Genomic DNA, 14,654 nt, shown 5'->3' on the forward strand with positions numbered 1-14,654 from the left:
TGGGCAATAAAGATTTCATAGAAAAAACGAAAATAGAAAGATGGTGTCATAATTCAGCTTCCTACAGCAAAAATGGGATTTTTTTGAGACCTTGGGAATATGATTGTTATAGAAAAGATGAAAAAGAAAGATGAATTCAATATTCCCGTTTCTACAGCAATAGTGGGGTTGGGGAGACCAGGCTAGACAACAGGGACAGGCTGTGGAGCCTGTGGAGGGTGGGTGGCCCTCAGCTGCGTGAGACCGGGTAAGGCGCAGGGCACAATTCTGCTGTGGCAGCCCTGGCCACCTGGGCTCAGTGAGGGACGAGCCAGCCCAGGGTCCAGGCCTGCAGCTGGGCATGGTCACTGAAATCTTCCATGGCCAGGTGGTTTGGGGCACGATAACTTCGTGTCCACTGGCTCTCCTGTGATCCCAGCTCAGCGACTGGGCAAGTAACTCACTTCTCCTGCCCTTGGTCTTCCCTTCTGTAAAACCAGGGCCCTGGTACTCAGTACAATCAGTTACGGAGAGCGCTCAGCTCTGCTAGCAGACCTATCTTGGATCACAGACCAACCTAGGATGACAGACCTACCTGGGATCACTGACCTACCTGGGATGACATTGCTCCTTTGGGACTGTGATGCTCAGTGGATAAGCTCCGAACCCCTCACCCCCTGCTTCGCCCTCAGCACCATGCATGCTCACTATGAGACCACCATGCCTTCAACCAGAGAGGAGCAATTTGGCCGCAGCACTGCCCATCTGAGGTGCACCCAAGCACCGCTGCAGAGCCGCTCCATGGTCCACATGGCAGATATTGCATGCAGAGCTGAGATTAGACAGCAGTGGGCCAGCTCTGTCTCACTGTCACCATAGAGAACAGAGACCTATGCTGGCTACTCTCCCAGAGATTTCGGGACTTGGAGTCAGAAGCATGTCCCACTACCTGTGTGCTCCGAAGCAGGGGCCCCGAGGGACACCCACAGGCCACTGTCTTTCCAGAGCTACTCTGGTTTCACCCAAACTTACCTTTACCTAAAACAGGGGAGTGAAGTTTAGCATCTCTGAGACCAAAGCTAACTGGTAATTCAATCCCATTCCAATCATTATGACCAATCTCACAATCTTCATTGAATTAAGGACAGAAATATACAAATATCACACAAAATGAATGCAATGCCTGCTTGGCATTTGTCAGCTGAACCCGTCAGCTGTTTCTGCGACACTGCAGTCAGACACTGCTGTCTTACTGGGGATGCTCAGGAACCCACTGCTCGGGGGAGGTGAGCTGGGACCCGCCCCAGAAACTGAGCAAAGCCCAGCACCCCTGCAGGAGTGACTGTGCACTTAGTGCTCACGCCACTCATCGTCCGGAGAGCCCGGGGACAGGAAAGCATGTAACATGCTCCCATCGCCTCTGACACGGAGGGGAGGGGGGTGGGTTCACTTACAGGAGACCCAACGTTGAGGTTTCCGGCTCACCTTGGACGACCGGAAGGTAAAGGCCGTTGACTTCACGTCGGCTTTCTCTTTGTCGGTGAGCAGGAGGTTCTTGTCTTCCAGGAGGCTCAGGTACTTCCCCGTGGTGACGTGGCGCAGCCGGAAGGGCTGCCCCCACCGAATGTGGCTCCCGCTCCACCTGCAAAAACAGGCAGACTTGACCCAAAGCAGCCACTCGGGAGAAGCAGCAGTTCAAGCGCGAGTGTCAGCCAGGATCTGGTGCTGCGCAGACAGTGGGTGCCTAAGGCCCAGGGCTTATGAGGCTGCAGGGGGTAACCTCAGCTCACAGACAAGAAGGAGATTCAGAGGGGAGGGAACATTCGCCAGTACACGGGTAATGGAGTGAAATTAACGCTAGGTCTCCTGACTCCCAGTGCGACAGTGCCACACTAGACACCGCCCCCCCCATGTTCCCAGCCCACCTCCACTCACCAGTCACAGATACAGAAACAACACTTAAATGATACTTTAGAATTTACCAGCTAAAAACTTTTGTTGGATTTGCACAGACTTGAAATCTAGTGGTAAAGTCAATGCCTAATTATGATTAACTGTAATTGTAATTCATATATATACAGGTTAGAGTATTTACATGAGAACAGAAACCTATTCCAATGCTTTAATACTGAAGAACTATTATCTCATTAAAAACCAAAGAACAACAACAAACAAACAAGAAAATGAAAATTATAAAAAGGTCCAAATGGGAAAAAAGGGAAATCAGTCAACAGGAAACATAAACTAAGGGGAAGATAAAAAGTTAGGATGATTAAAATCTGCTTGTAAAATAATGACTTTCAGAGAAGGATGGAAAGAAAAACCGAGCTATGGGCCATTCCCGCGCCATGGTGCCGTGTGAGCCACGAGCCCAGCGCGTCCGCACCTCACGCTCGCTGTGGAGCGGAGCAGAAGCAAGCGTCTCGTGTGCATGACCGCCAGTGACTGTCAGTGACCGTCAGTGACCGTGGCACTCTGCAAAGCAAGGACGGCCTCTTACCATTGATAAGAAGCATGCTGACAGACAAATAATTTCTAAAAAAACCACATACCCAAAAAATAAACGAGTGGAAAGGAATTCCCACGGGTATAAACCCTGAGGAGACAGGATGGCCAAGCTGGTGTCAGGCAATTAGAACTCAAGGCAAAGCAGAAGGGGAACACTCAGTACTTTACAAAGAGAGGAGATAAACTCTGAAAAGTGCGTACATAATTATCACTGTATCATAAATCAAACCGATAGGAAGCAGAGACATGGAGCCTTTCAATACTATTATCAGTTCACCAATTTGTTTTAAAACAGTCATTAAAAATAATTTTAGTCTACAAATTAAGCGTATTTTTGCTAATTTTTCTATTGCAGTAAATAGTAAGTCATTTTTATGCTATTTTCCTAAACTGTTTTTTTGCCTTGTGATGTTAGCATTGAAAGTTAACAGGACCACAATATCATAAGTTCATTTTTACATAAGTCTGTCTATAGAGACAATTACTTGGGACAAGTCCCCCAACTAAATTAATAACCATGTGCCAATAAACACTCATAATCACACCATATTATCTTAAAAGTGAATTAAAGTTTGTTCTACCAACAACAGCATGTTGCACCACTTCTAGTCTGATAATAAGCTTTAGTCCCTTCTTATAAAATTAAGTGTATTTTTTGCAAATACTATGAAAAACACTATTATTTTTAATATTCACTTTCATGATTTGAAGAAGCATTTGAATATATTTTTCCAGATAATGACTCATCTTGATCACCATAGCAAACAACCTCATTTTCAAAATAATCCAAAATTTTGACCAAACACGTGCTTTCCACCAGAGTTTTAGAGGGCATTTTGCAAAACATGCTCAACCCTATTTAATGGGGCCCCTTTCAGGTCACCAAGGGGATTCTGTAAGAATGGAAGGAATTTGGCCAGTTATTGGCAAATCATTGTAAAGTTTAAGCACATTTTCTTCAACTTATGGCTACTCATATGCCCATGGCCCAAAAGAAAAGAGGACAACCCCAGAGAATCAATGGGCAAGAAAACAATATTTAGTAAAACCTGAAAATTGTAGCAGTGCTGTAGTTATATAAAGCAATTTCCTAAGGTAACATAGAAAACGGTTCCCTGTGTATTACTTACAATTAATTCAAATTATCTCAAAAGAATGGGGAGCATGTGGTTACTCTTCATGATATATTAACCTCTGATTTTGTTTATTTGTAACGTAAGAAAGCAGAATTTGAAAAATACATAATGCATATTTTTAATTGCAACAATCATTCCCATTACAGAAATTAACATATGTCCTGCTTACAAAGTTCTTACATTGGGGTTAAATACTGGAATATGTTTCCTATTTCATCTAACTCCTAATAATAAAACTTATTAAAATGTTCATGATACTGAAAATTTTTTGACAACATTAAACTTATTTGTATAAGTTTGCAATATAAAACATATAACTACTGGGCTACATAAATTATAACAAAAATGTAGCTTGAAGCCTCACTGGAGAAAAAGCACCAACATGGACCATCCCAAATAGCAGAACATAAACAATGGCCTTTGGAAATAAACATCTGTAATAAACACAGCAGGACCTTTGACTAGAATTTCCTAAGTATAAAGAAAAATGAGCAATTATGTGGCCATTGCATATAATTAGAGGTGTAAATTAAATGCAGCCTAATTTGTATGTTTACAATAAAGCGATAGTAGTTCAAAGATTCAGCAGAACCTGAAAAATAATTCTTTAAAATAATGACCCTCATTACCTATGAGCCTCCTGCTTTCCTACTGTAAACAGGAAGGTCAAATGGTATAAATCAGGCTCACAGAGTGGAATAAAATAGTCTGTCTCTAACCTTTTAAATGATTGAAAACCACCGGCTCTGCCTTCTGCCACCACATCCCCTGCTGTCACCTGGTCCCCTGGGTTCTGGGAGGCAGTCAGCATAGACACAGCTCCGCTGACCGGGCCAGGCCCTTCCTACGCAGCAGCTGTCCCATTCAAAGTTCAAACCAGTACCTTGCTTTCTATTCCCACTCCAAACATCAGGCCACGACAAGAGAGAGAAAGATGTGCGGAACAATGGGATTTATGTAGTTGCAATTCATCAACAACATTGCTGACAATAAAAGTGAAGACTACCAGGTTTTTGGGAGTGCTTGGCCTTCCATTTTTTTAATCTAAAAATTGAGACAAATTTAGGGCCTCATTTGTTCACACACACACAAAAAATTCATTTATTCTAGCACAAGGCCGTGAAGCGCAGGTGTATCTATCTATAAACTTAAAAACACCTGCAACCTGTTCAGAAGACGACACACCTCCAAACTTCACTCGTGTTAACTTTTTTGTTTCTCTAGTGAGCTGTCATTTTCATACTATAGAAGGTAAAAGAAATACATCCAAATCCTTATAGCCCCTTTCCCTAAACTCTCTGAATAATTTATGAAGCACATAAAAACTATGAGCTTTCTTTCTTTTGCTTTGTAAGTCTGTCTTCTTTTTCCATCTCATTGAGATGTACTTCCAATAAAATTTTACCTTTAAGTTCAGTGTTTATCATGTTTTAATGTTTAGGTGCACTTGACCCAACTATTTATATAGAAGAAATGTAACATCAATAAATAAGTAATAGGGTTAATAAAGAAGAACTTTTTAAAGTTATTGACATATATCATAAAAATATAAAATAAACTTAATTTATATACATATTTTTATTGCATAGAAGTATGAGTGAGCAGGAAAAGTTTTTCAACCATAAAAGGCATGATTGGGATAAAATTCTGTCATGGGAGAGGCTGCCCTCAGGGGCTCTACTCACGCAACTCTCAGCGTCTCCAGCCTCCACAGGGACCTCGCGTGAACCGAAACGGCACCGCCCTCGTAATGAACAGTTCTGTTCAAAGAAAAGAGCCCGATTTTAACATGTTGCATTCTTGGACTCTACTTTTCAAGCTAAAGCTTCTGGATAAACAGTGAAACTCATACTTTTTGGAGGAGACAATAGAGCTGGAAATAAAAAAAAACAAAAACACTGACAGTGATGGCATAGTCTGCCCTAAATAAACATCCGATGTAAACATATCCCCTGGTCATTTTCTCCTCTAATCCCACTCATTTCCTCTCCACCTCCCCCTCCACTGTACCCCACCCGCAGGGAGTACACTCACCTTGCTCATTTAATTGGGGTCCGTAAAAGCACCCAGCTATAACTTTAGGTGTAGTTTAACACATTAGTATTTAAACACATGCATACTTGCAGTTCTAAATTTTGTTCTAGATACTTAGAACATTTTAAAGAAATATAAGAACACATTCTAATATTTTAGTATAACAATCTGAAAAAAATGATAAAAGATAGGAAAGTATAAATATCACCAAAAATACAAACAAGAGGTCTCACACACACAAGGAAAGAAACATTTACTTGAATGTACGTGACACATACTCAAATTCCAAAGCTCCTGTGACAACCCCTTGCTGGTGATGCTAAGTAACTATTCACATTATCCAAACTGGCCTCTGTGCCAAGCCCTGTGACATTCAAGGACACTGGAGCCGACGCAGCGCCCCTTCCTCCCGAGTCCCTGACGCCTCTGCTCCCCGGATCTTCATCTCCACAGGGCCCCGCGCTCCCGAGGCAGTAACCTGTCTGACCACACTCCTCTCAGGCCCCTTCCTTTCCCCGCATTAGCACCCCCTCTCAGGCCCTTTGATCCTGCTTCCAGGCTCCCTTCTCCACTGAAACAGGTTTCAAGCAGCCACTGAATGACCCTCATGTTCCCAAATCCAGTGGGCTGTTTGATTTTCTTCAACACTGCAGAAGCCCCTGCGGCCCTGACAGTTTTCTACCACCACCATCACCCGCCTTCCCGCCTTCCTTCTTACCAACTTAGATACTCCTCCTGCCTTGACTGTGGAGCTCTCCGGGTGTACACAAAAGCAGAGAGTATTATAATGACCCTGCACACCCAGCACACAGCTTCAACTATAACCTCTGGTTACCTTCCCCTCCACATACAACCCAGAAATATATACATAATTTGTTTTCATGAAATATCCATTCAGTGTTCAAGTTTCCCAATTATCTCAAAAATGTCTTGTTTTCTGTTGCTTCTTCAAATCAGACGCACACAAGAGATCCAAACCGGTGTCTGGAACATCTCCTCTTCTAGATCAGCATGCCCCTCCTCTCTTCCAATTTTCATTCTTGCCATTTATTTGCTGAAATAAAATCTGTATCATCTGCCCTGGAGCACTTTCCACATTCTGATTTTGCTGGCAACCTGCTCACAGTGTTTGCAACATGAGCCTCTAGAAGCTTGTTCAGGTTGACGTCTGATTGTTTTGGCAGGTCCAGAAACTGGAATTTTGTACTTCCTGTTACTTCCCATCAAGAGGTGACATGATTACTTGTCTAACTTTTCATGTCAGAATTGAACAGTAGGCTCAGAACCACCCTGATCTGCCCATTATAACCTAAGGGGTTTAGGTGCATCAATGACCAGTGTTCACAGCAGTGACTTTCAGTCGGTGTGAGGTCCAGGCCAAAGAGTGACACCAGGTTCCCAACCCAAAAACCCTGATATTTCCATTTCAGTCCAAAAGTGGACAATAACCAATGTCTCAGCACAAAGGCAGTCAGATAGGAGGTGTTCCCTCTGATTCATGGTAGAGTCAGTGGTTTCATTCCACTCAAGCCTTTAACTGATTAGGTGAGGCCCACCCCCACTAAGGAGGGCAATCTGCTTTACTCGGTCTATCAATTTCAATGTTAAATTTCTCCAAAACACCCTCACAAAAATACCCAAACCAATGTTTGAACAAGTATCTGGGTAATTAAGTTGACACATAAAATTAAACATTACAATAAGTAACTGATAGAAAATCCACTTACCTATTTTGAATCCTATTTCTAAATACAAAATTATATTCACACTGTGAACGATTCATTATTTTTCCTCCCAAGATAATTATAGATAAATTTGGAGTGTTTCAGAGCACTTAGCTCATCCAAGACAACCTCAGTTTAATAAATGAAGGATAAGCAACAGAACTGTTTTATACCTAAATTACAAAAAGAACAATTATGCCATTTTCAGTTTACTTTTGTTTCTTCCACATAAGGAAGTGTAAAGAAGTTAGTATATTATTTTAAAATGGAATAGATTGCAAGTGGATTACTGCAGTACCACTGGCAAAACTTTTCCCCAAGTTTACCATCTACCACAGACGTTCAAGCAACGAGGGATGTTGCTATTAGAGTTCTACTTTTTCACCCGTTCTAGTTTCATTTCTGCCCAGACAGATGCTGAACACCAAAATACAGCGCAACAGTAAGAAAAGGTAATTAGTCACATCCAATTTCGATAAAGAACCAATTTCAATAAAGAACCAATTTCACAGTTAAAAAAAAGAATAGCTTACCAGCCTCTGAGGATTGCCTTGTCCATTCAAATGCTTATGGCCTGTTTGCAAAGAATTCAGGAGGGACAATAGCCTATCAATGTATTTTCACTGCTGTAATGCAGGGAGGTAACATAATATCAGAATTATTCTTTATTCCTAACTTAATGTTTAATGAATGCATCATGGATGAGAGAATTCAACTCTCCTTTGAAAAATGTTTTTAAACTTAAAAATTGGTGGGTTTTTTTTAATCTTAACAAAATAGACTATAAAAGTCATAATTGGTACCCAAAGAACTATTATTTCTTTTTTTAATTTTTAATACTCACTCAAGGACATGTTTAGAAAGAAGAAGTGGGAGAGAGAGAGAAACGTCGATCAGTCGTGTTCTGCACGCTCCCGACTAGGGACCACACCAGCAACCTGGGAGTGTGCCCTGAGCAGAAATCAAACCTGCCCTCTCCCAGTGTAAGGGGTGATGCTCCAACCAACTGCGCCACATGGGCCGGGGCAAACTATCATTATTTTTTAACTCAAAAGAAATATTTGGCTTCAATGTATGAAGAAAGGTGATTACTCTTCTCCTCTTGTACACATCAGGTTATTAATAAAAATATCACTGAACCTTCATAAAATCCATCACAGCAGCAGGCTAAAGAAAAATAAAAGTATCACATCAGTAAATGCAGAAAGCATCTGACCAAAGCCAAAATCCACTCATGATAAACTCTCAGTAAACTGGGAATAGAGAGAAACTTCCTCAACTTGATAAAAGTGATCTACAAGAAACCTACAGTTAACAACACGTCATGGTGAAAAACCAGGTGCTTTCCCTGTGGATGGTCCCTTTCTGGTTGGCTGCTGCTTTAAGGCTGCGGTCTTGAGCCCCATCCTGCACGCTGTTCTTTGCTGGGTCCTGTGCCACCATTCCGATCACTTCCACTCTGTGACCCCCCAGGCGCTCTGTCCCCCCTCAATCCCTCAGCCAGTGCAATGCCCTAGAGAGAAGAGGCTTGGATCCTGCTGGGGGAACAGGGACTCCTCCCTGGGGGGTCACTTGAAGTCAAGATGCTTCCCATATGGAAGGATCCTAGCCAAGGATGTGGGACTCAGGCCTAAAAAGTCGTTTTCCACCTACTCAGGTTGCTATGCTGATTTAGTAAGATGGTTTTTCTTCCCCTCTCCAAATGACAAGCAGACAAGCTTTCAGGAGTCACCAAAATAATATAAATGGGGGACCTCAAACCCTCTTGAGCTAGCCAGAGCAGTCTTTGCCCAACGATCTTCCTCAAAGGGTAGAATGGGGCGTATGTTTTCTACAATTTAATTTTTTAAAGGACTGTGATTGGCCTCTCCCAGATTAACATCCACTTTTTCCTGAATGTGGTGTAGTGTTTTGAGCTCTTTTTAATATATCATTTTAAATATATCATTTTTATCATTAAAAATTTATGATTTTTAATATATCATTTACTTATTGATTTTAGAGAAAGAAGAGAAGGGAGAGAAACACTGATTTATTGTTCCAACTATTTATGCATCATTGGTGTTTGTTGTATGTTTCCTGACCAGGAATCGAACCCACAACCTTGGCATATCGGGACAATGTTCTAACCAACTGAGCCACCCGACCAGGGCAGTGTTGTGAGATCTTAATAGACTGTCATTTCCTTAAAGATGGGCTGGCTCTCAGTCATTTCTATAATCAGCATATGCCCAATGCCTACACCATACAAGCCCCTCAACAGGCATTCACGGAATTGAGCTGAAGTGATTGAAAAGTAGACCAGGACTAAAAGGCCATTCCAGAGTGAAAGTGTGGGAGCTTCAGTTTACACACGTCACAGGAGAATGTCTCTCCTCCACCGTCTTCTGTGGAAGTGCCTGTGAGGGGCTCTGCGGAGCAGCTGAGCACAGGCAGGTGCCAGGGCCATGAGTCTGATGGTAACAGGGCTCAGGAGGCTGGTGCCTGACAGGGTGCATTCCTCAGGGGCAGGGTTTGCAACAATACTTCTATTCAAGTTGCTGCACAAGGGAAACGGATATGTTTTGAGCTGACATATCTGTATAAAATGTAAATGAATCATCCTGGATTAAAAGCCTTAAAACCCTTCTACTCGCTATTAAGAGACTCAAGTAAATGGGACTAGACAGAAAAGTGGAAAACACATCCTGTTGCTTTCACTCTTACTCCACACAGAACACAATCCACCACCAGGCGTGTGAGATTCAAAGGAGGAAGCTCTTTCTTTCCCAAAAGACTTTGCTTTTATCTCCATGAAGTCAAATAACCTAAATGTGTCCAGACAAGTAACAACGGTCTGACATGTTCACGGCGCAAACATGGGAAATTCTTTTTCCTAAGGTTGACTTTAATCCGGTGTCTCTTTCGCTTCCCACACTTCAGCGCATCCACACCCTGGACTGTTATCCGTTTACCGAGATCCCTGTGACTATTTCAGTCCTCTGTCCTCAAAGACTGTTTCTGAAAGAGGAGCATTCTAGCTGCAGTCCAGCGGCAGCTTCCCTGACACTGGGCCCCGACCACGGTGGCGACTCCATGATGAGGGGCCGAACCAGGGCCAGGGTGCTCTGCTCTCAGCAGGAGTCAAGTTTGGGGGGAAGACTGAATCTCCCTCAAGGGAGAAGAGGCAACGAAGAGGAAACCGCTCCCCTTCATGTCCTACTCCCATGGAAACTGTTTAGCAAATCCATCCCATTCCCAGACCCAGGACAAGAAGGTACACACAGGACCTGGGGGGACCAAGGCGGTCGAGGGTGAGCCTTATGTGCTCACTTCATCCCTGACCCGGGGAGTAAACAGAGCCCCCAGACCAGCCCCCTCCCGGAGGGGCTGAGCACAAGCTCCCCAAGAATGCCAGTCATCGCCTGCGCTCACACACAGCCATGCCTCTCTCCAGGCCAGGCGGAGACACACTGAATTCATTGTGCCAAAGCCATCTCAGGCCTTATCAATTATTTACAACTGAAGCTCATGAAATCATCATAATACGAAAAGGGGCTGGAGGAAAAACATTTCCCTGCATGCACAAGGCAAGGCTTCTGCCTGCTGAGTCACCCTCGGACCCAAACGCAGCGCTGACTTTCAGACGCTGCCAGGGACTGAACTGCCTGCGCTGGGAAGTAACAGGACAGCAAGTGCAGGCCAAGGGCACTGCCTGGGGGGTGGGAACAGAGCCCTGCCCCTGCCCACGGGCAAACAAGAACACGTTCCATTTCCCCCTCGCTTTCACGTCTCTCCGTCACCGCTGTACTCTACCAACATCGCCTGGGTCTGTGTGCGTTATAAATAAGCACTTAGGTTTGCTTTGTAACATGTCCCCTCCAGAATGTAAACTCCTTGAGGAAAGAGACTGTATCTTCATATCGACTTTTATAAGCCCAGCACCCAGAACATGCTGGTCAATCCATAATTTTTTATTGAATGAATAAAACTGCTTATGAGCAAAACCTGTTTAACATACAAATAATGCTTCTCAAAAAATGTTCCTCTAATACTGGTTTCCAAATCACAGGTCCTAAATAATAATTCTGAATAATATTTCCCCAATTTATCCATTTTAAAATTTATTAACTGAAAGCACGACATCCTTAATTCAAATGGTGCACATTTAATCCATAAATGTGTGCACATTTTATTACAGTCACATAAAAACGGATGAAGTAATAAGATACAATCCAAACAGAATCTAGAACAGGATATACTCCCCACATAAAACATTTCATGTTTGAAATAAAAATTGGTAATCAAATTCCAAGCCTTTATCTTTTTTCCCTTTCAATTACAGTTGACACACAGTATTATATGAGTTTCAGGCGTACAGCACAGTGATTAGACACTTCCATGACTTAGAAGTGGTCCCCGATTGTTCTAGCTCCCACAAGGCACCGTCCACAGTCATTACAGTACCACTGACGACATTCCTGATGCTGTGATTCGCACCCCCAGCACTATTTTGTAATTACCAATTTGTACTTTTAGCTCTTCACCTTTTCCACCCAGTCTGCCAAGCCCCCTCCACTCTGGCAACCGTCAGTTCAAACATTTATTTTTATTTTATTTATTTAACTTTATCTTTACTGTTGAAAGTATAACAGATATTCCCCCTTTTCCCCACTGACCCCTCCACCCTGCCCCCACCCACCCCCAGGCCTTCCCCACACTATGTCTCTGTCCATGGACTACGCATACGTGCATTTAAGTTATTTTTAAAGCAATAATTAAAACCCTATGTTGCATCTCACAAGCACCACAACCTGTTTCTCCCTGACTTGCTCTCTCTGTCCGACAAGTATAAGAGCTGAGGAGCTGCAATTCTACAGCTGATGCTCAACCACCGCTCCTTCCACCAGACTGCTCACGACTTTCACTGCTGTTGAGACAGGTTGTACGCCAGTAATTTTACAGCCACATGTCTTCCTGGAAAAATCTCAAGAAACCTAACATAAAACAATAGTGTTGCTGTAACTCAGGAGCATGTCTAAATTCAATCCATAAAAGGAATCCGAGCAGAAGTGAAGGGAAAATGCATTTAGTTTAACACCGGTCGGCGCTGTTATCCAATTCAATTCCGGTTAATTAAACGACATCTATGCTCTTCTTGTAAGTGTCTTAGCACTCAGGGGGATGCAGAGGTCACCGCACGCACATTCAGATCCACGTGAAGGGGAAGCTAAAGTTATGGAGCCCCTCGCCTCGCTGGAGGGCATTTTAGTCGCTGCAATTATAACTCTGGACATGCGGTAACTGTCCTTGGATGGACCTGGGCAGACTCACAAACTCACAAACATGAGTCAGGAACACAGACTCATGAAAGTGTCCCAAGTCCTCAGAGGTAGAGTGTCCCTGGGGCGCCTCCTTCACCACCCACCAGTCCTCACAACGCACCAGCTTTATCTTCAGTGTTTCGCCTCAACCACAGGACACCAGCAGTGAGGAAGCCAGGCCGCCGTGCAGCCACGAGGCACCAGGAAAGAACAACCTCCGTATTTCCCCAGAACTGCTCCAGCTCTCAAATCGCTGTCCAAGAGTCAACTTATTTTTACTTCTTTTTTAAATGAATCAAAATACATGTTTTAGGTTCTCATTATGTGTCCCCCCAACCCCCGACTCCTATCACTTCCAGAAGGCTGCCCTGGGCTGCGCGGTCCTGTTCTTCCCTGGTTCCCGCAGGCGCTGACCCCTCAGGGCGAGAACAGAGGGAGATGGGGAAATGTCTATGCAATGATATTAACGAGATCTGAAATAACATAGTGCTCTATAATGCAAAAATAAAGGAATTATTTTATCATTATATGCAAATAATTGGTGAATCTCACTGTGTAATCAAGACAACGTCCTTCGGGTCCTGCTGCCTGTTTCCGACTCATGTTCACCTTCAGGTCATGATCTGACATCCATTTATCTAGTTTCACCCGTGCAGACGTGCTGTGCAGAGGACACAGGGGGTGTGCTCTTACTGCCGTCACAGAAATTATCAACATCGAATCAGGATCGATGTCAGGAGCCAACTGCACCATGTGTGCCACGGGAAGGCTGGGCCAGACAACATTAAATATGTGTGAAGTGGCCCCTGCTTTTCTCTGCAGTAATAACCAGCAACCAGAAGAATTAAGGACATGTGCTCTGGAGCAGCGGGTCACACACACGTTCTCAAGGCCCAGGAGAAGCGGGGTGCTAGAGTCCTCACCAGCGAGCTCAGTCAGGGAATCTGGGATGCGACACCCAACATTATTTGAAAATGAAAACAGCCAACTATTAAAACAAAGCCATGCCCATCCATTCTTGGCTTCTGAACCTGAGCAGGGACGGGAGCCCTTGCTCACCACCCTCCATCCAACACACTCAAGTCAAGGAGCCGAGCGTTTGCCTGGATGCAGTTTAGCGTCTCCTCCTCCGGCGTCACCCGCACGCCCAGGGTCCCTCCAACGTCTCCACGCCTGACTGAACACTCTCTACGTCTAGATAGTAACAACAACAATAAAAGTGGGCTGACCTCCCCAGGTCCATCAGGGGCCCCACAGGCCTGTTCCCCCTCAATGTTCACACCCACCCGGGAGGCAGCAGCGGATCCGTATGCTTCTGCCCTTTACAGAGAAGAGCACTGTGTACAGAGATTGTCCCCTGCACACGCTATACCACTAGACGTGCAGAGCCCGACGCCTTCACTAGAAACCACTACGTGTCTGGAGACCACTGGTCAGTGTTTCACTTAACACCCCAGAGACTGGGAAAGGCCTCTCTTCACCAGAGTCCATAGGGACACATCACGCAGATAGCCTCTGCTCCCAGGACCACCTGCCCTGGTCACTCTGACCCTGCTGCCCTCTCGAAGCCAGCGCTCTCCAGGGTTCCACCCTCAGCCTCCTCTCTGCTTTGCCAGCCTAGGCTCTGTAGCCTGTTAAAAGCGATGCCAAGCCCGGCCGGGTGTGGCTCAGTGGTTGAGCGTCGACCTAGGATCCAGGCAATCGGGGTTCGATTCCTGGTCAGGGCACATGCCCGTGTTGCGGGCTCGATCAATGACTCTCTCATCATTGACGTTTCTATCTCTCTCTCTCCCTCTCCTTTCCTCTCTCTGAAATCAATAAAAAAAAAAAAAAAAGCAATGCCAAACTGATAAATCACCCCCAATCTCAGCTCCTCCCTCCACCTGGGAATAGCACCCCTCCCACTCTCCCTGCCCGCCTGAGATCAATAGCCAACTGGCTTTGTCAAAGTTAAAGACTCAAAAGTTCCG

The 14,654-nt window shown here is 44.3% G+C and overlaps 1 protein-coding gene across 2 annotated transcripts in view; it reads right to left on the reverse strand.

Annotated features, from left to right (window-relative positions):
* The window catches only part of RYR2 (ryanodine receptor 2), a 298,173-nt gene that overhangs the window by 264,296 nt on the left and 19,223 nt on the right, over window positions 1-14,654 (reverse strand). For both annotated transcript variants that reach the window (XM_087828993.1, XM_087828992.1), the window contains exons 7-8: window positions 5,309-5,383; window positions 1,465-1,621 (exon numbers count right to left, since the gene is read on the reverse strand). In XM_087828993.1, the coding sequence (XP_087685119.1) occupies window positions 1,465-1,621; window positions 5,309-5,383 (232 nt within the window). The remainder of the gene's footprint in view (window positions 1-1,464; window positions 1,622-5,308; window positions 5,384-14,654) is intronic.

This window comes from Miniopterus natalensis, chromosome 21 (genome assembly GCF_054644295.1).
Source record: "Miniopterus natalensis isolate mMinNat1 chromosome 21, mMinNat1.hap1, whole genome shotgun sequence".
Taxonomy (NCBI): domain Eukaryota; kingdom Metazoa; phylum Chordata; class Mammalia; order Chiroptera; family Miniopteridae; genus Miniopterus; species Miniopterus natalensis.